Source organism: Cucurbita moschata, unplaced genomic scaffold, assembly GCF_002738365.1.
Source record: "Cucurbita moschata cultivar Rifu unplaced genomic scaffold, Cmos_1.0 Cmo_Scf00013, whole genome shotgun sequence".
NCBI classification, from domain to species: domain Eukaryota; kingdom Viridiplantae; phylum Streptophyta; class Magnoliopsida; order Cucurbitales; family Cucurbitaceae; genus Cucurbita; species Cucurbita moschata.
In genome coordinates, this window is record NW_019268529.1 from 2,862,191 (window position 1) to 2,882,352 (window position 20,162).

Sequence of the window (20,162 nt, forward strand, 5' to 3'; positions counted from 1 at the left end):
CAATGAAGCCTAATACAACGTATACCTTTGCATGACAAAATTGAAATGTGCGTTGAGCACGAAGTTGATGTGCAAAGTATTAGCACATGATACGAGTTGTCAAATTCCTTAGAGATGCAACGAGTTGTCAAATTTTTCGCATCAGGGTTATTCACAACAAGTTGCTTGGAGTGCCATCGTGAGTCTAGGGTTCCAATATTTCCCCTATCGATTTCTCCGTTCACAGTTGAATTTCGCTTTCCATGATCTTCCGTTGTCTGTAGAAAGAATCATTTCTGCCTAACTGCTACTCCGTTTCACACTCAACGTCGGTTCTCGATTTCAATTTCCCGATAATCATATTTCCATTGAATTTGTAGGTTTTCAATCTTCTTTATTTGTGTTTCAGGATCGGTGTGAAAAGTAGATTGTGATGGCGCTGAGAGGGAGAAAACTCTCTGCTCGAGGGGAATCAATGGCGGCAAATTATGCTTTTGGACCTCTCGAAGATGATGTTATCATAAAACACAGGCTTCTCACCCGGACAACGACCACCAGGGGGGAACCTCCATTGAAGAAGCTCCAGAAGAAGTTCACTTCCTTTGTTCTTGAGATTGAAAAGGATGGGAATAGCTACGATGACTGCGAGAAGCTATCCAGAGCTTTCTTACAAGAGCTGTCCACATTTGAAATTCCTTTGCTCAAGAGTAAAGCAGTTGTCGATGCGAACATTAGGGAAAAAGAGAGCTTCCATGAGTTTAAGGATGAGATAAACAGGCAAATTTTGTTATCTCAGGGTGATATTGAAGATCTTAAGAAGCAGCTTGAAGAAAGCAAAATTGAGAGGAAACACAAGGAGGAGTGTGAGGCAATTAGGAAGCTTATAGCAGCACAGCCGCCCAGGTCTGTGACACAAAAGAGTATTATGGAGTTAGAGAAAGAGATTGCGGCACTTGATGCGGAGAACACAGCAAGTTCTAGGATGCTGGAGCTTCGCAAGAAACAATTTGCCCTTCTTTTGCATGTGGTATGTTTCCATCATCAATGTTATTATAGTTATATTAGGGTCTTTTCATTTGAAGCTTCATTAGTTTAGATTTTGGTTCTCCACCATCACCATTTTTGCACTATTGTGTTGTCTTGAGATTCTTAGATAGATTGCTGCACGGAAAAGATTAAGATATCTAATTCTATCAGTGCTGGAACCCCCAAACAATGGCTCATTTAAGGAAGGATGAGAATGCTCCCATTAATTGTGTTTGCTAGTTACATTTGGTGATGGGACAACAGGAAAAATTGATTTGGTTGTAATTTTTAGTGTTCAGTCTCCAACAGCTGGGATTCTTTTATTTGGAAATGTCTGCCAGCATAACCTGATAATATTTAAATCTAAAAGCAACCCGAAGTTGAAAATTTTGTTTTAGTAAGATTGGAACAAGCAAGGAACGAGTGACCACAAGCTCCCACTGGAGCTAAGAAAACTACGCTATTCAAAACAATTTGCCCAAAAGTGGGAATGAGAGGGGAAGGAAGAATGGAAAGGGGGTGGGACAGAGCTTAAGGAACCTTTCCCGGAAGGGGCCCTCCACTAGTTCAATAACATAATTGAAAGAAGTCAGAACGTATAGTAAGTGGACGAATATTCGTCGTATATCTATATTGGACTTGAGCGACAATTTTGATTTTGATAATAAAGTACTTGGTGAAGACCCCTGGTTCTGGAAGACACATGAGTCTGAACGCTATGTTAACCGATATGTATTAGAGATCACTTAATTTAAGAATTTGAAGTCAGGGGCTTGTCCAAGCAAATGGATGGTGGGTGACTCACCAACCGACCCAGTAGTGATCGGCATATCCTAAGAGAGGTCTACGCAGTAAAGAAAGGACTCATGAATGATCTTTTCCCTAGCCCTAGTGGGCGAGGACTCATGAATGACCTTTTCCCTAGCCCTAGTGGGCGGGTCTCATGAGATCGATATTAGAAATTGAATTCAAGTTATGACCTTCGTTATAGCATTTGAAAACCTCTGAACTCTCTTGTCTAGGAAGTTTAAATATATGGATTATGTGGGCATAGAACATTTGGAAGGATAGGAAACATGTGCAATTTCTGATATCCTGCGTCGGGCGTACCAAGGGTTTTTTTAACTTAGTACCTTTTATTTTTTTCGCGATGTTTCTTGGTTTGTTAGAGTTGAAACAGGGGAATACTTTTCCTTCTTTCTTTCATCAATCAAAATATTCTATTGAGAAGGTGAAATTTATAAAGAAAGAAGCCCCAGAAGTTAGCATAGTTGCTCAATATTTTGAAGAATGCCCCACATGATCTAAGCTTTTGGTTCTAGTTGGTGAACTTCCTTTCCAACTCCAAATGATTGACTAGGCTTTAGTCATTTAGAGCAGATTACTAAGGAAATGATAGAGTCTTCCTTCTGCTGCGGACTCAAAGACAAAAGGTTGAAACTTCATCCTCCTTCGTTAAGTCACTCAAGTTTACATTTGATCTAAAATAGATTTCTTGCAAAGAATGACTTGACCACCTTGTTACCATCACCATCATTCAATCATGGATCCAACGATGAAAAATAAGTTCTCATCCTTATGAGTGAGTCACGTATTTCTTTCCTTAGCCTTTTTGCACAGGAGAAAGGCGAATTACCTCCTCCTTACCATCCAACTTATGAATACAAAGAACAAGGTATCCTTTAAGCTGCAATATTGCCAAGTGTCATAACCTCACTGAGAGAAAATAGGTTGTGATCCCCACACGCAAGACAGTCAAGGGGCGACCCTCAAGTGGCGCCCATCCGACCACTTGAGGGTCAAGATTGAGAAGTGCCATGATGCACAGACGATATGAGTGTCGAAGACAAGCTTGAAAAGGGTCGGGTAGGGCCCCGGGAGATAACCTCAGAAGTTGGGGTTTCAATATGAGTTTCGACATGTAGTTTTGGAGTTAATTTAGTTTATATGAAAGATGAAAACTCACCAAATTTGGTGTCAATCGGATACTCGACAGACAATACACAGGGCCGTATGACCACTCGCCAAAATGACATCTACTCGAGAAAGGTTGGAAATGCCTCAAAATGTACTATAGGGGGAGGAGTGGTGTTAGCTCTCCACCACCTCTGGACCCTGTGGCATAAGTGAGCTACCCTATGGCACATGCGTGTGTCAAAGTGAGGTCAAATGTTGCGAGACGAGTGTCTTAGGCATCTTTCTTTGAAATGGGTTTTTTCGAGTACAGTATTGGACAGCATGGGAGTGCCAGTATTGCGCTCCAGCCCATGTGTTGGAGGTTGGATTATGCACCCGCTATCTAGAATGGATGCTGTAAATGGTTTAGCATGGACACGGGAGAGTCCAATGCCTGATGAGAACCTAGATGGATGGATGTTCGAGATGTTCCAATGAGATGATCTAGGTCAATTCCCAACAGATGTGTCCGAGCAAGTCAAGATGGACGAGCTTCCCTAAGGCATGGAAGGATATCACGATGCATGATCATGTTGTTGGGAGTCGAGATGACGATGAGATGCGACTTTGCTTACGAGAGATCCTGGCTTAGAGTAGAGGCAAGGTCGAGCCGGATGACTTGGCTCAGTGTAGAGGCAAGTTGACTAGAGTTGCAAACAATTGAACATGCACGCATGAGCGGCGTGTGTGGCCGAACAACCTTGAATTCCTAGTAGGTTATGTTTAGTTGGCGAAGGCAAACCTCGCCTAAGGTCCGACAAAGCCACAAAGCCAGGCGAAAAAATGTGAATGGAGCTCGAGTTCCCCCTTAAGATTTGTCGTGGGCGCACGGTTGAAGTGTTAAGAATCACAGACCTCCACAATGGTATGATAATGTTCACTTTGAGCATAAGCTCTCATGCTTTTGCTTTTGGTTTCCCCAAAAGGCCTCATACTAATAGAAATAGTGTTCCTTACTTATAAACTCATGATTTTCCTCTTAATTAGCCAATCTGGGACTACTACTTTCCATAATCCTCAAGATGAAGAAGTACCATCGTGACACCAAGCACCTCAATATATTCCTACTTGTAGTTTTTCTTTGAGCAATTACAATTAACATAGAAGCATTACTTCATCACCTGACACCAGCAGCATCCCTCGATCAGATCAGTATTGGAAGAAAATTCTTATGAGTGAGCTCATATTTGGAAGGAGGGCAACCATTGAGATTGCCGACCTCTCAAGTGATACGAGAAGGTAATTGGAAGGGGGTCCATAAATCCAAAATTCTAGAAAGAAATACCACACATGTTTGAACTTCCGACTGCAGATTTTCATGAAGCATTTGTCTACCATTGAGGTCCTGGACCCCTTGAAGTGCATCTATTTGAGTGTTATATCTGCAGCTAATTTGAAATAGATTTAATGGTCATCTGTTCCACTGTTAGCCATTCTAGAATGTATTAATCGCTCCTTCGTAGGGTTAAAACGAACTGTTGCTGCATTCTGACCCCCAAGGGCTTCACATGATGTAATATTACATGAAGATTTCTGGAACATGCATCCAACAAGGGACTGTCATGAAATTAGAAATTACCAACTAAAAAGAAAATTCACCCTGCTGCTCCTGGATTTGGGAAAAAGAGTTGGTTTTTCAATTATTTGTTTCGGAGGAAAAGAGAAGCATAGTGCTTCGGTGCTTTCCAGGGCGATGTCTGTTTGTGTTTCTAACTTTCTTTTTCAGGAAATGACTTCTATCATGACATATTTATAGTTTGGATCTTAACCTAACGAGGATTCACATTGTTTGTAATAGCCTAAGCCCACTGCTAGGAGATATTGTCCATTTCGGAACCATTTTGGACTTTCTCTCAAGGATTTTTAAAACACGTCTGCTAGGGAGAGGTTTCCAGACACTTATAAATAATAAATAATGATTTGTTCTCTTCCCCAACCGATATGGGATCTTGCAATTTTCCCTGCGTGTACTTTTTCATTAATTTATCTTTAGAATTGTTGTCACACAACTGAACATTGTGGCCAAATAATTGTTGTCTGGCTTTGATTGAACACAAACTTTGTAGCTGATGCTTGAAATGCTCAACTATATCGGTGCAGGTGGATGAGTTGCAAAATACCATAGAGGATGAACAGAAGAGTTTAATGGAGGAAATAAGAATCACAAGTGAGGAGAACAAGATTGGTGTAGACGAGGCTAGTGGAGGCCTGGAAGCCATGGCTGTCGACTGAGACCATTCTGTAAAACTTGTATGCTTATTTCTTTTTACAGCTCGATATCAAAGCTATTATGTTATCTGGAAATCTTGCTCAAGTTAAGAAATGAAAACGCAAATGGAGTTGGATCTTCCATATATTCTCCTCTTGGGCCAAATCAAATCAAGTAGAACCTTGTTCTTTATTCTTAGGCATTATACGTGAAAGACATGCAATTGAGCAGCTTTGCAAGGGACATGAGTGAAATTTTGGACCTTATGCGGATTATATGCATTTAGTTGTACTTGTTCAAGTAGGACGATTGCTTGGGTAACCGTCCAAGACCATCGCTAGTAGGTTGTAACGGCTCAAGCCCATTGCTAGCAGATATTGTCTTCTTTGGACTTCATCTTGGTTTTTAAAACACATCTACTAGGGAGAGGTTTCCGCATTCTTATAAAGAATGTTTCGTTCTCCTCCCTAACCGATGTGGATCTCACAATCCACCCCCCTTCAAGGTCCAACGTCCTCGCCCACCCCCTTTAGGGTTGGACGTCTTTACTGACACATCTTCTCGTGTCCACTCCCCCTTTGGGGCTTAGCCTTTTCATTGGCATATTGCTTGATGTCTACCTCTGATACCATTTTCATTTTGGAATATGCATTTAGTTGTACTCTTTTTCCAAGTAGAAAGTTTGCAGGGGTAACAATCCAAGCCCATCGCTAGTAGGTTGTAACAGTCCAAGCTCATCGCTAGCAGGTTGTAACAGCCCAAGCTAATCGCTAGCAGGTTGTAACAACCCAAGCTCATCACAAGCAGGTTATAACAACCCAAGCTCATCACAAGCAGGTTATAACAACCCAAGCCCATCGCTAGTAGGTTGTAACAGCCCAAGCTCATCACTAGCAGGTTATAACAACCCAAACCCATTCTAGCAGGTTGTAATAGCCCAAGTCCACCGCTTGCAGATATTGTCCTCCTTAGACATTTCGTTTCGGGCTTCTCCTCAAGGTTTTTAAAACGCTTTTTAGTAGAGATTGTTTTTTTCTTCTTCCCAGTTGATTTGAAATCTCACACACGCTTTGACTTGTTACGTATCGTCGTCAGTCTCACGATTTTAAAACGCATTTGTTAGAGAGATGTTTGTACACCCTCATAAAAAACATACGATCTTATAATCTCCTATGTGAGGATCTAATAGCTTGAGATTCTCAACATGGCAGAAACCCTCTTCCAAATTTTAGATTTAATTTATTTGATTTTATAGAAAAAAAAATGTAATATTTTATTACGAAACTAATATAATAATTTATTTAATTTTTGATAGATTGATTAAATATTATTTGGATAAATAAACTAAGTTAATTAATTATATAATTCAATTAATGTACTAAAATATAATAATATAATTTAATTAGTTTAAGAAACGAGTAAAATTTTAATTCAATAACTAATTATGATTATTAAAAAATCCATACAATAAATTAATTTGAAAACTAAATTTAATTAATTAAAATAATAAAATATAATTAATTAATATTTTCAAGAATACATTTAGCTCTATTAATTTATATTATTCTTATCCATCGAAATTAAGTAAGTATATATTTCAATTCATTAATAATACTAAGAAATCAATTATTATTAATTTAATACACTTTTATCCTTTTAAGTTTAAGATTATAAATATAATTTAACCATTTTAAGAATTATTAATATGTCAAATAAAATAATATATTAAAAAAAATAAAGAATGAAAAAAATATTTAGAAAATCTTTACTTTTACAACGGCGTCAAATATCTTATACATTATACATTGATACAAAGAAAGCGAGCAAATAACTTATTCTCATGTCTCATCTTTCAACTCGTATACCGAATAACGAATAATATATCCATCCTTGATTCTTATCTTTATTCTCATGCGTTTAATCCAAACAGGTAAGGTATTAGAAAGACGGTTTTGTAGGCCTTATCCTATAAAATTTTATTTTATTCCATTAACAAATTAACTATAACCACTCAAATAAAGCATTCCTTTCAACTTGAGGATCAAAATAAATTTAATAGAAATTTTAAAAATATAAAATGAGACAAAAATAAATTATATAAAAAAAATTACACAAATTTAAATTTTAGAAAATTAGTTCATATTGATATAAAATTAAATTTTATATTGAATGAGACTCTATATTTTTTTTAATGACATTAAAAAAAATTAATAGATTAAAGGTCTATTACACATAAAATTAAAAATTTACAAATAAATAGAATATATTAATCCCTATAACTATTTATTATATTTTATTTGAGATATTTTTATAGTTTAAAAATCAAACAAAATTTTTTTTAAAAAAAAACTATTTATAATTTAATAACAAAATATTAAAAGATAAATAAATATTTTGAGAAAATCAGGACAAAATATATATTAATAGTATTTAATTGGAATTATAACAAATTATTAATAATAGAAGGGAGTGGGACAAGAAATTGGAATCAAAAACTAAAAAAACATTGTTTTTTTATTTAAATAATAAAAAAGAATCTTTTATAAATAGAAATTCCAGTACCATTGGGCCCCACGTACTAAAGATTCCTTATCTCTAAAGTCTAAACCAATTACTGACATTCACCCAACCGCTATTTCAGTTTTTGGAATTGGTCATACAATTTTTTACTTTTTACTTTTTACTTTTTACTTTTTACTTTTTACCACGCCCTTTCACTCCATCTATATATATTTATTTATTTATTTATACCCATTATTTTTTTTTTCTCTATAATTAAAGTTTTTTTTTGAAATTTTTTTTTTTTAACGTTGAAATGTCGAAAAGATCGACAAAAATGTGTAATCACGCCTCTTACCTCTATCAAAAATTATAGTTATCGAAATTTTCGAGTTCTTCAATTTGTTGTTCATTGTTGAGATTTATGCGTAAATATCAATTTCATGTATTCCTGCAATATTTCGAGTGAAATGAGTATCATTTTCTCTCCACGAGCTATAAACAATTGCATCAAGGATCCCATTTTCTTAATTCCCCGTTTTTTTTTAATTTTGTTGCTCGATTGATCAAAGTTTTGTGGTTTAGGTCAAATCATTACAAAACGTTCAATCTGAAAGAGAAACACTTCCTTACTCGCTTTTTAAAATACTATTTCAAAGTGACATTTTTTCTCGAATTTGAGCATTCTTGTTGGTCCCGACCATGTTTCTAAATTTCAATGCAAAATAAATAAATTAATTAATTAAAATGAACTTCAGTTTCAATTATTGATTGATACTTCATTCATAGATTGTGAAGATACACGGTTTGATAGTCATGCAAATTGACCTATCGTCTCCTCTCTCTTCCGCAAGTTTCAACTCCAAATAATTATTTTCATTTAAAAAATATCATAAGTCGTCATTAATATCTTATCCTCACAAAAATAAATGAAAATTTTTATTTGTCCGACCTAATAGACATCTCTAATACAGGTAGATATATATATTTTAAAATTGAAATTTAATTTTTAAAAAATTATATTATATTTTTTCGAGATATAAATTATGAAATTTTGTTCGAAACATATTATAAAACTGGAGAAATCATCATTATTGTAAAAATAAATAGAGAATTTAAGAGAAACAAAGATTGATGAGTAACAACATAGCTTAAATTAAAATAATATTTTAATTTTCACATATAATTATTTGAAAATGAAATGATTGCACATTAAATATTTAGAAAATAAAATAAAATATTTTAAAAGTCCAATTATGAAAATTTTTACAAAATAAATTTTTTTAATATGAATATTATATAGTAAAATTAAACTTTTAAAATAAAATAAAATTTAAAATTCCACCAAAAAAATAGTTTTTAAAATAAAATATAATTAAAAAAAAACTTACCACAAAAAAAAAATAATTAAAGAAAGAGAATTATTTGTTTTAGTTAAAAGGACGAGTTAACTCGTTTGTGAGAATCAAATACGCGAGGACACGAACATGAGTTTGATAACTCAGTCAAAACTCGGCGATGTAATGGAGCACTCGCCGATCAGAATCTCCGCATATCACACCATTTTTATTTTTTTTGAAATTCCCTATTTCTGTTCCTCTCTCTCTCTCTCTCTATATATATTTATATTTACATGTTGAATTTATTTTTCATATTTATTTTTCATTTATCCTCCGATTTTTAATCCAAAAAATCGAAACCAGGAGAAGCGGAGATCAATAATGGGTTCGCTTTCTCCTGAACTCAGTTTGGATTTTCGATCCACTTTTGTGCCGAAATCGATCTCCGATTTCTTCAAACAGGTCTCGATGATCGATAATGTGTGCGAGAGGGTCACCAAGCTTAACGATTTCGTCAAAAGTTTGGAAGATGAAATGAGGAAGATCGATGCCTTCAAGCGGGAGCTTCCGCTCTGTATGATTCTGTTGAAAGATGGTGAGTTCTTCTTCTCTAATTACAGCTTTCGATTCGATGTTCTATTGTTTGTTTCTGAGATTTGGATTTTGGGGAATCTCTTTGAATATCATTCAAATTGAAACGTTTCGAGTGATTTTTGGGGTTTTTTTTTGTTGTTTACCCTAATTTGCACTCATGGATTGTTCATATTTGTTCTTCAGCCATTTTAGCTGTGAAAGAAGAGGAGTCAATGCAATGTTCCGTTTCTAGAACTCAACCGGTTTTGGAAGAGTTCAAATCTCTGAAAAAAGAATTTGATGAACAAGATTTTAGAAATGGAAAAAATTATAGAGATCAGAAGAATTGGATGAGGTCGGTTCAGCTTTGGAACTCGGATGATAGTAAACGAGATTCCAAATTCGAAACTAAGGTATAAGAATTTCTTCGAATAATAAGAACAGAGGAATTTGTGCATTTTGTGTTCTTGATAATTAGATGATAATTAGATTGGAATTTGCTGTCACAGATAAACGAGAAAGGAGGCCCTGTAGTGACTCAAGTTTCATTGCAATTCTGTAGAAATAAGAATAGTGAGAGGAGCCAAGTGCCATTGAAGGCATATTCTGTGTTCCCTTCAGCCATGGCTGTGAGGAAGGAGGATAAGGAGGAATTTCCAATTCATGGGCTTTCTCTTTGCACTCCGGGAATTAAGAATCCGATAGAGGAATCAGCTTCTAGTGGTTCGAGATCGAGCGGGACTAGAGCTGTTTCTTCTTCGGCTATGACTGCTCCGGTGAGTTTACAAACCGGAACACAGCAACAGCAACAGCAACAGCAGCTGTCCCGTAAGCAAAGGAGATGCTGGTCACCAGAGTTGCATCGACGTTTTGTTAGTGCCTTGCAGCAACTTGGAGGCTCACAGGGTAAGAAATGAAGCTCAATGTTAAATATAGATTACATATCTGTTAACTGATGAGGTTCCTTGTGAGATCCCACGTCGATTGGAGTGGAGAACAAAACATTCTCTATAAATATGTGGAAACCTCTCCCTAGCAGACAAGTTTTAAAAACCTTGAAGGGAAGCTCGAAAGGAAAAGCCCAAAAAGAACAATATCTGCTAGTGATGAACTTGGGCTGTTACAAATGGTATTAGAGCTAGATACTGGCCGATGTGCCAACAAGGAGGCTGAGTCCCGAAGGGGTGACACGAGGCGGTGTGCTAGCAAGGACGTTGGGCCCCGAAGGGGAGTGGATTGTGAGATCCCAACCGGGAAGGAGAACGAAACATTTTTTATAAGGGTGTGGAAACCTCTTCGTAGCAGATGCATTAGCCCGAAAGGAAAAGCTCAAAAAGAACAATATCTACTAGCGGTGGGCTTGGGTCGTTAGATTCCTCGTGTCTAAATGATTGTTGGCTTGAAATCATGTAAAACTATAGACTTTTTTCACCATGGTTTAAGCTCAAGAGCTATGAACTTGATTGTTAATATCAATTTTCTGATTCAAACTTTCATTATTTGTTTTAGCAGTGGCCACACCGAAGCAGATTAGAGAGCTTATGCAGGTGGATGGCCTCACCAACGATGAAGTGAAGAGTCATCTGCAGGCAAGCTCCAAAGCTTACTTACTTTTGATGTCTGTTCAGCATTTTAATGTTTCGATGTCTCGTTTACAACGATGAAGCTAATGATGTTTTTCGCTTGATCCAGAAATTCCGACTCCACACGAGAAGACTTCCAGCATCTACAGTTACCCCTACGAACCAATCCATTGTCGTTCTTGGGGGATTGTTGGTGGCTGAAGATCAGTTCGGCGAGTCATCAAAAGCTTGCAGTTCTCAATCTGCGTCACCCCAAGGTCCCCTTCAGTTAGGCGGGACTGGCGGGACGTCGACCACAGGGGGAGACAGCACGGAGGACGACGACAACGACGTAAAATCAGAGAGCTACAGCTGGAAGAGCCGAAGTAAAAGAACAGGAAAGGAAGATGCATAAGAAGTTAGAAAAATAAGTATTTAAGGTACATAAAAGAAAGGTAAAGGGTGTTGAGAGAGAGATAGAGAGCAAGAGGGTGTGAAATTTTGCAGGATTAGAGTCCCTTCCCCTTTAGTAGAAAGACTACTAATGTCTACCACTGTTAAAATGGTACAAATTGTTTGTAGAAACCTATGTTTATGTGAACATATCAAGTTCATCTTCCATAAAAAAAAAAACATTAATTTCTTCACCTGATAATGTTTTTTTTTTTTTAAACTAGAATCGAACCATCGATCTTTTATCCGTGTCTTGTTTTTTTTTTTTTTTGTTTTTACTTTTTAATTATAAATTAATTTTGAAAACCATAAATGGAACACAAGGGTATAAAAGGAAATTTCAAAAACAAAATTTAGTAAATAGTTATTTGGATTTTTTTGTTTAAAATATATTAGGGGAAGGTTTACACACCCTTATTAATGGTGGTTTGTGTTCTCTTCCCCTGGTGGTTTGTTCTACTCCCTGCTAGGGGAAGGTTGGTTTGTGTTCTCTTCCCCCGGTGGTTTGTTCTCCTCCCTGCTAGGGGAAGGTTTTCACACGTTCTCTTCCCCCGGAAGGTTTCCTTCTTATAAATGGTGTGGTCTGTTCTTCTCCTCAACCAATGTGGGACGTCATCGGAAATCTCTCAACTTTAAAGTTATTTTTATAAAGTTTTTATCTTATATTCGTTTTTTTTATAATAATCTCAATTTTTTATTATCTTTTTTTAGGGTGAAAATATGCTAATAACTTTATTTTTTTCTTAAAAAATGAATTTCAACTTAAATTATTTTTTTTTATAAAAAAAATATTCTTACAAATCATTTTATTCTATAAAAACAATTTATAACAAAATAATAATAATAATAAATTTCGGAATGTTGAAAATATTTCGAGTCTAGTTATTATTATTTCGGAACTTAACCTTGGATTCTTTAGAGACGATTTGGATAAAAAAAAAAAAAAAAAACGTATAAAAACTATATATTATAAAGAAAATAAAAGAAATCCTAAAGATGAGTTGTTGTGAATATAAGAAGATGCTAAATTTGTTTGAAATTATTTGGGATTGCGTTGTAATTAGTTGTCAGATTCTATGCATTTGCAAATGAATGGATCAAAATGGTTGGCTCTGCAAAATGACAAAACGAAAGATCCTCACTTATCTTACTCAATAATATTTTTTATTTTCTATATTTTAAATAAAATACTTATTATTATTATTATTATTCAACTTCAAACTCATTACTTTCGTTACAAAATGACAAAAAAGTCCTTCTGTTAATAGAGAGAATTTGATAGGCTCTTTAATGAGAAAGGGCCGACATGGAATTTTCTTTTTAATAAAATGTTTTGTTTAGATTTTTTAAATAAAAAACAAAATAATAATAATAATAATAATAATAATTGTGGTTGTGTTATGAAATTTGTGTCCATGTGAGATGGAAATGTGGGTAAGTGTGTGTCTAGTTTGGTGCTCACATGGAGAACAAATTCCAATTTGAGATAATCATATCTCTTATATTGGTCGGATGTTATTTGAGGATCGAATATTCCTTTACACCTTAAAATTTAAGGTTTCTTGTCTTTTCTTCCTGAAAATGAAAAATATAAAAATGTTAATTTCTCAATTCTTTCCTATGCAATTCTAATTTTTAAGATGTAAATTTTAAAAATAGTAAAAATTTAGAAAAACTATCGGCCTTGAAAAGGGTATTTTGGTCATTTTAAAAAATGACAAAAATTTAGAAAAACTGTCAACCCTAAAAAGGGTATTTTGGTCATTTTTACCCGATTGTTTAAAGTGGTTTAATTAGGGGTTAAGGTAGAAGAAAGAAGGAAAAGAGGGTAACCATCAATTTTTCTCTAATTCGATAAACTGTGAGGATATTCAATCTCGATATTTGAGTCGTTCAAAATTGTAAGAGCCCAATATGACTAAGACGCTCAAGCAAGGACAAAGAATGTAAGTAAGAGATTTCAATGACCTAGTAAAATTTTATAGGGATCCCATGCCTTTAGATAAGGTATGGAAAGAAGACAACCCGTCTAAAAAACAAAAAGATAATTTTTTCAATTTTAATTACATTTTTTTTTATTTTTAATTTCTTACCCAGAAATTTCAAGATGATAAAAAAGAGAAAAATTGATGGTAGAGAATTTTTAGAAAAGGTTATGTTTTTTCAAAATAAAAATATTTGGAAAGAAAACTACAAAAATGTTCATGAATTTCAAATTATTTACAAAAATGCCCTTAAATCCGACCATTGGATTAGGTTACCAAAATATATATATATATATATATATATATATATATTTTGTAGAGAGAAACTAGCGTGTTTAAAGTAGGCTCAAAACTAGAAAAATTTCCATCGGAACTTTTACTTCGAGATTCAACTCCAATTTTCTACACAGAAATTGTGAAAAATCCTTTCAGGAATAACCTATCAAAATTTTGGAATCTAATTCAAAGAAAATCTCTTAGTTCGAAAGGAAATCCAAAACTAAAAGCTCGAAATTCTTACATCTCGATTTTCCTCATTTCTTTATGAATTTGAACAACCCAAATGTTCAGCTTGAATGTCCCGAGTAAGTTTTGTGAAGGAAGTGTGAATGAAATCAGACTCTAGATGGTCGAATCAACTAGAATGCCTTTTCTTTCCCGTGCCTCAAAAAAATCTAAGTTCAATTATTGACCTTTTCTATTAAGGGTTGACCATAAAGTTTTTAAGTTGATTGTTGACTTTGGCTAAACTTGTTTGAACCCAATAGAACTAATCCAACCGTAATGTAAACTTGAACTCGTGACTCGAATAGGCTTGAATCATACTCAATGAACCTGAATCAAGTCATCTCATTATGTTTCTTTTCTTCTTTGGCGACGAAAAATCAATTGAACCCATTAAAACCCGTCACGAACTTGACAAAAAATCAAAAGATTGTAGCGTTATTGTGTACAACGAAGTCTGAGGCAAGAATCCATGATGATTGGTGAGAGAAGCTCTAGATCGTCGACCTGTCGAGCAGATCTTATGAAGTTGCATCTATGATGGCTATTGTGGCTAGGGCCAAATCCTCAACGCATGAACCCGACGAAGAGTTGATGTCGAAGTCGCAATTGAGATCCGAATTGATGATCCAAATAACTGAATAAAGTTCACAATCCAACCCTTTATTTTCAAAGTTGTCGTGTTGTTTTTTTTTTAACCCAACCCAAATAAAAAAAATGTAAACCAACCCAATCAAGTTAGGTTAGGTAGTCCGAATTAGTCGAAGCCCAAACCTGGTTATAAAAATGAAATAATTGGGCCCAATAAATTAATTGGGCCTAATAAAGTAATTGGGCTTTGGATAGTCCATACTCATCAAAACCTCCATTTTTCACTTGTGAGTTTATTATGATCTCGTTCCATCTCCTTCATTATTCAAATATATGTAGTATAATAATTATAATATTTTATTATAACAAATTAAAATTAAACATTTAACTAGCAAAATATAAAATATAAATTTTGAACTCTGTCCCGTTCGACCACTACATAAGCCATCGGGAAAGAAAACTCTTGAGCTCCCCTTCATTCGTTGCTAAGCCAAAGTTCCAGGTCTCCGAGTCAGCCCGCGCTTTTTCGAAAAATCCTGCACTCATAGGCATATAGCCTGACAGGGCTTCCCTTTCTGCTAGAGCTTCATGGGTGTTGCCCTATTCCCCAATCGGATGTTTGGATGTGAGCTGTACCCCGCGAGGAGCCAACGAGACGAAGTCCTAACTAAATCATAAAACAAGCTAAGCATTCCATCTATTATCGCCAAATATTTTTTAAACTATTGATTTGATTTAGTTATGGGGTTATAGATCCTATGTTTTTGTTAATCAAATCTTGTATGAAGAATATTTAAATTTTGTAATTCAAACCGTAAAAAAAAAAAGAAAAAAAAATTGTAGGCCACGTTTTAGGGAGACCGTATAAGAAACATTGGCGTTGAAGCAGAGAGGAGACGACAAGGAAGAAAGGAGGGAAGTTCTTGGTGAGAAATGGCAAAATGGAGAGCCACTTGGGCGAAATTCCCACCTCGAAATCCTCAGTCAAACTCAAATCCAACGGCCCTTTGTCACAAAATCCTACCCTCCTTTCAATCCACCCCCAGATGCATATATTTGGGCGCGAAATCTGCGTCGATTTGCAGATTTCAGTTACTAAACTTCAGGCTAAATCTTACGCGCGCGCGCACACACACACACTGAGATTTCCATAACCCTTATGCGTTCCAAACTCTTCTTCGGATTAGCGCAAGTGGAAGAGGGGAATCGGAGAAGATATGGCGGAATCGAATCCGGAAAAGAAGGTGAATCCGAACCCTGAAATGGAGGTCGTCAAACAAGCTGTTAATGGCGATGCTGGTGTTGGTAGTAGTACCAGCAATGGTGATCTTTCCTTCAAATTCAATGCCCAAGCGCCTGAGTTCTTCCCTAGATCGCAAACTCAGATGCCTGTTACCGGCTATTTTCATCCTTATTTCCATTTTCTTGGTGGGGCTCCTGCTACTTCCGATTGGTTCTTTATTGGCGATCAAGAACCCACCTATTTGATCCCTAATCCCACCATTCCCCTCCCTAATTTCTCTAAGAATCCCCGTTCTGATGATATTCACCAAAAACTCGTCAAACAGGTAACCTTGTTTCATTCTGTTCTTGATTCCTTTTTGTCTTGATTTCTTTTATATTCATCGTTTGATTCCACAATCCTGCTTCCTGTTCTGTGTTCATCTGAATGATCAATCACCAAACTCTGATTATATGTATGCTTCTTGCTTTTTGGTAAATATATGATAGTCCTTTAGAACTCTGTATTTGGATGATCAATGTGCCATGCTCGTAACTAGTTCATGTTATTATTTTGTCTGTCACATCAAGATTATCTATAATAATGTTCTTAAGGTACACTCCTTTTCCATTAGTTTTCTCCTTGGATTCCTTCTTAACGTGTTTGATCTTTCTTTCTTTATGCTTTGAGCTTAAAGGGTTTGATATGCATAAGTTCTTCCCTATGACTATAATTCCATATATGTTGTTCATAGTTGGAACATCAGTTCAGCATCTTATGAATGATTTCAATTTTACAGGTAGAATATCAGTTCAGCGACATGAGTCTTCTTGCAAATGAATCTCTTGCAAAAAGCATTAGCAAAGATCCTGATGGTTATGGTATAATCTTTGGAAGTCTATCACCTGGATGTGTTAATTCGAATTTTCGATATATTTTTAACTGAATTATTATTTGTCTTTCTTTCGTTTCCCTTTATGAAGTTCCAATTTCTGTTATTTCGTCCACCAAAAAAGTGAAGTCCCTCTCAACTAACAACAATTTGATAGTTCAAGCTCTCCGCTCCTCTTCAAAGCTTGTAAGTTCTTAAGTTAAGCACTCAATTTTCCACTCTTTCTGGAAAAATAAGAACTCTTGATTTAATGTGATTCATATCTGATCTTCTGAAGGTTGTTAGTGCTGATGGGAAGAAAGTTAAGCGTAAGCATCCCTTTACGGACAAGGACAAAGAGGAATTGCTGGTAAGATCAACCATGGTACAAATGATGCAGAACATTTATCTTTAGCTGAGTATGGTGTAATGTTTTTGTTCATTGATTTGCAGTCCCGCACGGTCGTTGTGGAGAATTTGCCCGACAATCACTCACACCACAACCTCGAGAAGATATTTAGCGTCATTGGGAGGTAGTTTCATTAACATCATCACTCAGTCTTATTCCTTGTTCTATTAGATGTTTAAACTGTCTTCACTGAGCTTCATTCATTAATGATATCTTACCAGTGTGAAAACTGTCCGAATCTGCCATCCCCCAGAGTCAAATCCGTGCTGCTCTAAAGGTGAATTGTTTATCAGTAACAAGGTATTGTGAATCATCCTTTACTATAATGTATATATCCAAGGCACTTCTCCTTAAAATCCTTTTCTCATTGTTACTTCATTTGTTTGAAGCTTCATGCACTTGTGGAATACGAGATCGCAGAGTTGGCTGAAAGAGCGGTATGCATCTATTGTACGCTATAGGTGATCGAGTTACTTGTATTCAATCTTTTTATTGTCTTTTCCACGTTTTTTTGTGCCCGCTAGGCTGAGAAGTTAAATGATGAGAGAAACTGGAGGAAAGGGCTCCGCGTAAGGCTATTGCTCAGACGCTCGGTAAGTGTAATAAGACGATGTGCCTGCATTTTCATTATTTACATGCTCCTGCTTAGTTCAACTCTAATTATTATTTCTGGATAGCCGAAATCGGTTCTGAAGACTCGAAAGTCCGATTTTGATTGTATTCTGGATGAAGATGATTCACCATCTACTGTGTCCACTGAACAAGAGTCCTCTCTGCCAAATATCACTGAACTGATAAACGATTGCAGTGTACGTATTTCGTTTCTAAAACTTTTTCGTCCTTGATTAAATGATTTGTAATTCTCAAATGACATGAAGTATCTGGTTTACTAGTCCGAGGAGAACTCTACATCAGCTAAGAAGGGTTGGGGACGAGGCCGTGGGAAGGGTCGTGGACGAATTCATAGCCATCTCGATCGTAGCTGTAGCTTGCCAGTGGCAGCAATGCAATCAAGTAGTCAGGTTGTTTGTGAGGCATCTTCCAAACTCACTACGAAGAGTCCGAGAATGCCTGATGGGACGAAAGGGTTCACCATGGGACGAGGCAAGCCATTGAGCTCTAAACCTGTATTTTGAATGAATAGAGAAATGTAGGGAAACCTTTCTTTGGTTGTTGTTAATTAGGGTGGAAAAAACTGACTATTTTGCTGCTACCTATGCTTGTGTGTTTTTTTGGTAATAATGGATATGTTTGATAGGATTTTGGTTTATATAATGTGGCGCTGCCCATCATTCTATTTTTCTGGCCCTTATATTTTTCGAAGTGCAGATATGATATCATGAATGCAGGATGAAGGATTCTTTGTGTGTTGATTGTTGACGGATCTTGAACATAGTGTCACAATTGCACTCGTTCGAGACTTAACTTAGCTATTGATGGCACAATAGTGTATGATTTAGTTTCAGGTTCGAGACTTAACTTAGCTATCGATGACACAAATAGTGTATGATTTAGTTTCAGGTTTGAGACTTTAACTTAGATATTGATGACACAAACAGTGTATGATTTAGTTTTAGATTTGAGACTTAACTATTGATGACACAATAATGTATGATTTAGTTTCAGGGTTGAGACTTAACTTAGCTATTGATGACACAAATAGTGTATGATTTAGTTTCAGGTTCGAGACTTAGCTATTAATGACACAAATAGTGTATGATTTAGTTTCAGGTTCGAGACTTAGCTATTGATGACACAAATAGTGTATGATTTAGTTTTAGGTTCGAGACTTAGCTATTGATGACACAAATAGTGTATGATTTAGTTTCAGGTTTGAGACTTAACTTAGCTATTGATGACACAATAGTGTATGATTTAGTTTCAGGTTTGGGACTTAACTTAGCTATTGATGACACAAATAGTGTATGATTTAGTTTTAGATTCGAGACTTAGCTATTGATGACACAAATAGTGTATGATTTAGTTTCAGGGTTGAGACTTAACTTAGCTATTGATGACACAAATAGTGTATGATTTAGTTTTAGGTTTGAGACTTAACTTAATTGATTTAGCTTCAGGTTCGAGACTTAACTTAGCTATTGATGACACAAATAGTGTATGATTTAGTTTCCTTGTAAATATGTTCGAGACTTAACTTAGCTATTGATGACACAAATAGTGTATGATTTAGTTTCCTTGTAAATATGTTTTGAAAAATGAAGTGAAAGAAAACTTTGGAAAAGCGTTTTGAAAACAATTTAAGAAAGTAGTGTTATATGTTATATGTAGCAATATGACGACGACCTATATAAATTTGAATGGTTCTCGGGAACTGATCCAAAAACTACTTTTGTTCGTTTCCTATTTTACCTAAATAAGTTTGAATGGTTCACTGTATTCTCAGGACTCTCGGGAACTTTCTCAATAACTACTTTTGTTCGTTTCCTATTTTACCTAAATAAATTTGAATGGTTCGCCGTATTCTCAGGACTCTCGGGAACTGATCCAATAACTACTTTTGTTCGTTTCCTATTTTACCTAAATAAATTTGAATGGTTCGCCGTATTCCCAAGACTCTCGGGAACTGATCCAATAACTGCTTTTGTTCGTTTCCTATTTTACCTAAATAAATTTGAATGGTTCGCCGTATTCTTAGGACTCTCGGGAACTGATCTAATAACTACTTTTGTTCGTTTCCTATTTTATCAAAATAAATTTGAATGGTTCACCGTATTCTCAGGACTCTCGGGAACTTATCCAAAAACTACTTTTGTTCGTTTCCTATTTTATCAAAATAAATTTGAATGGTTTGCCGCATTCTCAGGACTCTCGGGAACTTATCCAATAACTACTTTTGTTCGTTTCCTATTTTACCTAAATAAATTTGAATGGTTCACCGTATTCTCAGGACTCTCGGGAACTTATCCAAAAACTACTTTTGTTCGTTTCCTATTTTATCAAAATAAATTTGAATGGTTTGCCG

The 20,162-nt window shown here is 35.5% G+C and overlaps 3 protein-coding genes across 4 annotated transcripts; all 3 read left to right on the top strand.

The window, feature by feature from the left end:
- Nucleotides 1–97: 97 nt before the first annotated feature.
- On the top strand, nt 98–5,317 carry LOC111451841 (THO complex subunit 7A-like). Its single transcript, XM_023092422.1, has 3 exons — nt 98–307; nt 389–1,006; nt 5,062–5,317. Exons 2-3 carry the CDS (start codon nt 413–415, stop codon nt 5,191–5,193), a joined length of 726 nt encoding a protein of 241 aa, XP_022948190.1. The 5' UTR covers nt 98–307; nt 389–412; the 3' UTR covers nt 5,194–5,317.
- A 3,285-nt stretch (nt 5,318–8,602) lies between these two features.
- Nucleotides 8,603–11,777, top strand: LOC111451722 (transcription factor HRS1-like). Of its 2 annotated transcripts, none has more exons than XM_023092252.1 (6): nt 8,603–8,630; nt 9,346–9,604; nt 9,787–9,995; nt 10,092–10,488; nt 11,092–11,171; nt 11,275–11,777. In XM_023092252.1, exons 2-6 carry the CDS (start codon nt 9,391–9,393, stop codon nt 11,557–11,559), a joined length of 1,185 nt encoding a protein of 394 aa, XP_022948020.1. In that variant the 5' UTR covers nt 8,603–8,630; nt 9,346–9,390; the 3' UTR covers nt 11,560–11,777. The 2 variants fall into 2 exon arrangements, with proteins under 2 accessions (XP_022948020.1, XP_022948021.1); XM_023092253.1 differs by having other exon boundaries at nt 8,607–8,630; nt 11,095–11,171.
- Nucleotides 11,778–15,538: 3,761 nt separating this feature from the next.
- Nucleotides 15,539–18,483, top strand: LOC111451873 (la-related protein 6C-like). Its single transcript, XM_023092469.1, has 10 exons — nt 15,539–16,245; nt 16,699–16,780; nt 16,883–16,977; nt 17,069–17,140; nt 17,224–17,303; nt 17,401–17,479; nt 17,569–17,616; nt 17,704–17,772; nt 17,857–17,988; nt 18,073–18,483. Exons 1-10 carry the CDS (start codon nt 15,895–15,897, stop codon nt 18,313–18,315), a joined length of 1,251 nt encoding a protein of 416 aa, XP_022948237.1. The 5' UTR covers nt 15,539–15,894; the 3' UTR covers nt 18,316–18,483.
- The last annotated feature ends 1,679 nt before the right edge of the window (nt 18,484–20,162 follow it).

What these genes read in the sequence shown, in the direction of transcription:
- LOC111451841 (XM_023092422.1), top strand. Translation starts at nt 413, where the DNA reads ATGGCGCTGAGAGGGAGAAAACTCTCTGCTCGAGGGGAATCAATGGCG. An exon ending in TTGCCCTTCTTTTGCATGTG is followed by an intron (nt 1,007 to 5,061) that starts GTATGTTTCCAT and finishes ATATCGGTGCAG; the next exon opens with GTGGATGAGTTGCAAAATAC.
- LOC111451722 (XM_023092252.1), top strand. Translation starts at nt 9,391, where the DNA reads ATGGGTTCGCTTTCTCCTGAACTCAGTTTGGATTTTCGATCCACTTTT. An exon ending in TATGATTCTGTTGAAAGATG is followed by an intron (nt 9,605 to 9,786) that starts GTGAGTTCTTCT and finishes TTTGTTCTTCAG; the next exon opens with CCATTTTAGCTGTGAAAGAA. An exon ending in AAGTGAAGAGTCATCTGCAG is followed by an intron (nt 11,172 to 11,274) that starts GCAAGCTCCAAA and finishes CGCTTGATCCAG; the next exon opens with AAATTCCGACTCCACACGAG.
- LOC111451873 (XM_023092469.1), top strand. Translation starts at nt 15,895, where the DNA reads ATGGCGGAATCGAATCCGGAAAAGAAGGTGAATCCGAACCCTGAAATG. An exon ending in AATTGTTTATCAGTAACAAG is followed by an intron (nt 17,480 to 17,568) that starts GTATTGTGAATC and finishes ATTTGTTTGAAG; the next exon opens with CTTCATGCACTTGTGGAATA. An exon ending in CAGAGTTGGCTGAAAGAGCG is followed by an intron (nt 17,617 to 17,703) that starts GTATGCATCTAT and finishes TGTGCCCGCTAG; the next exon opens with GCTGAGAAGTTAAATGATGA.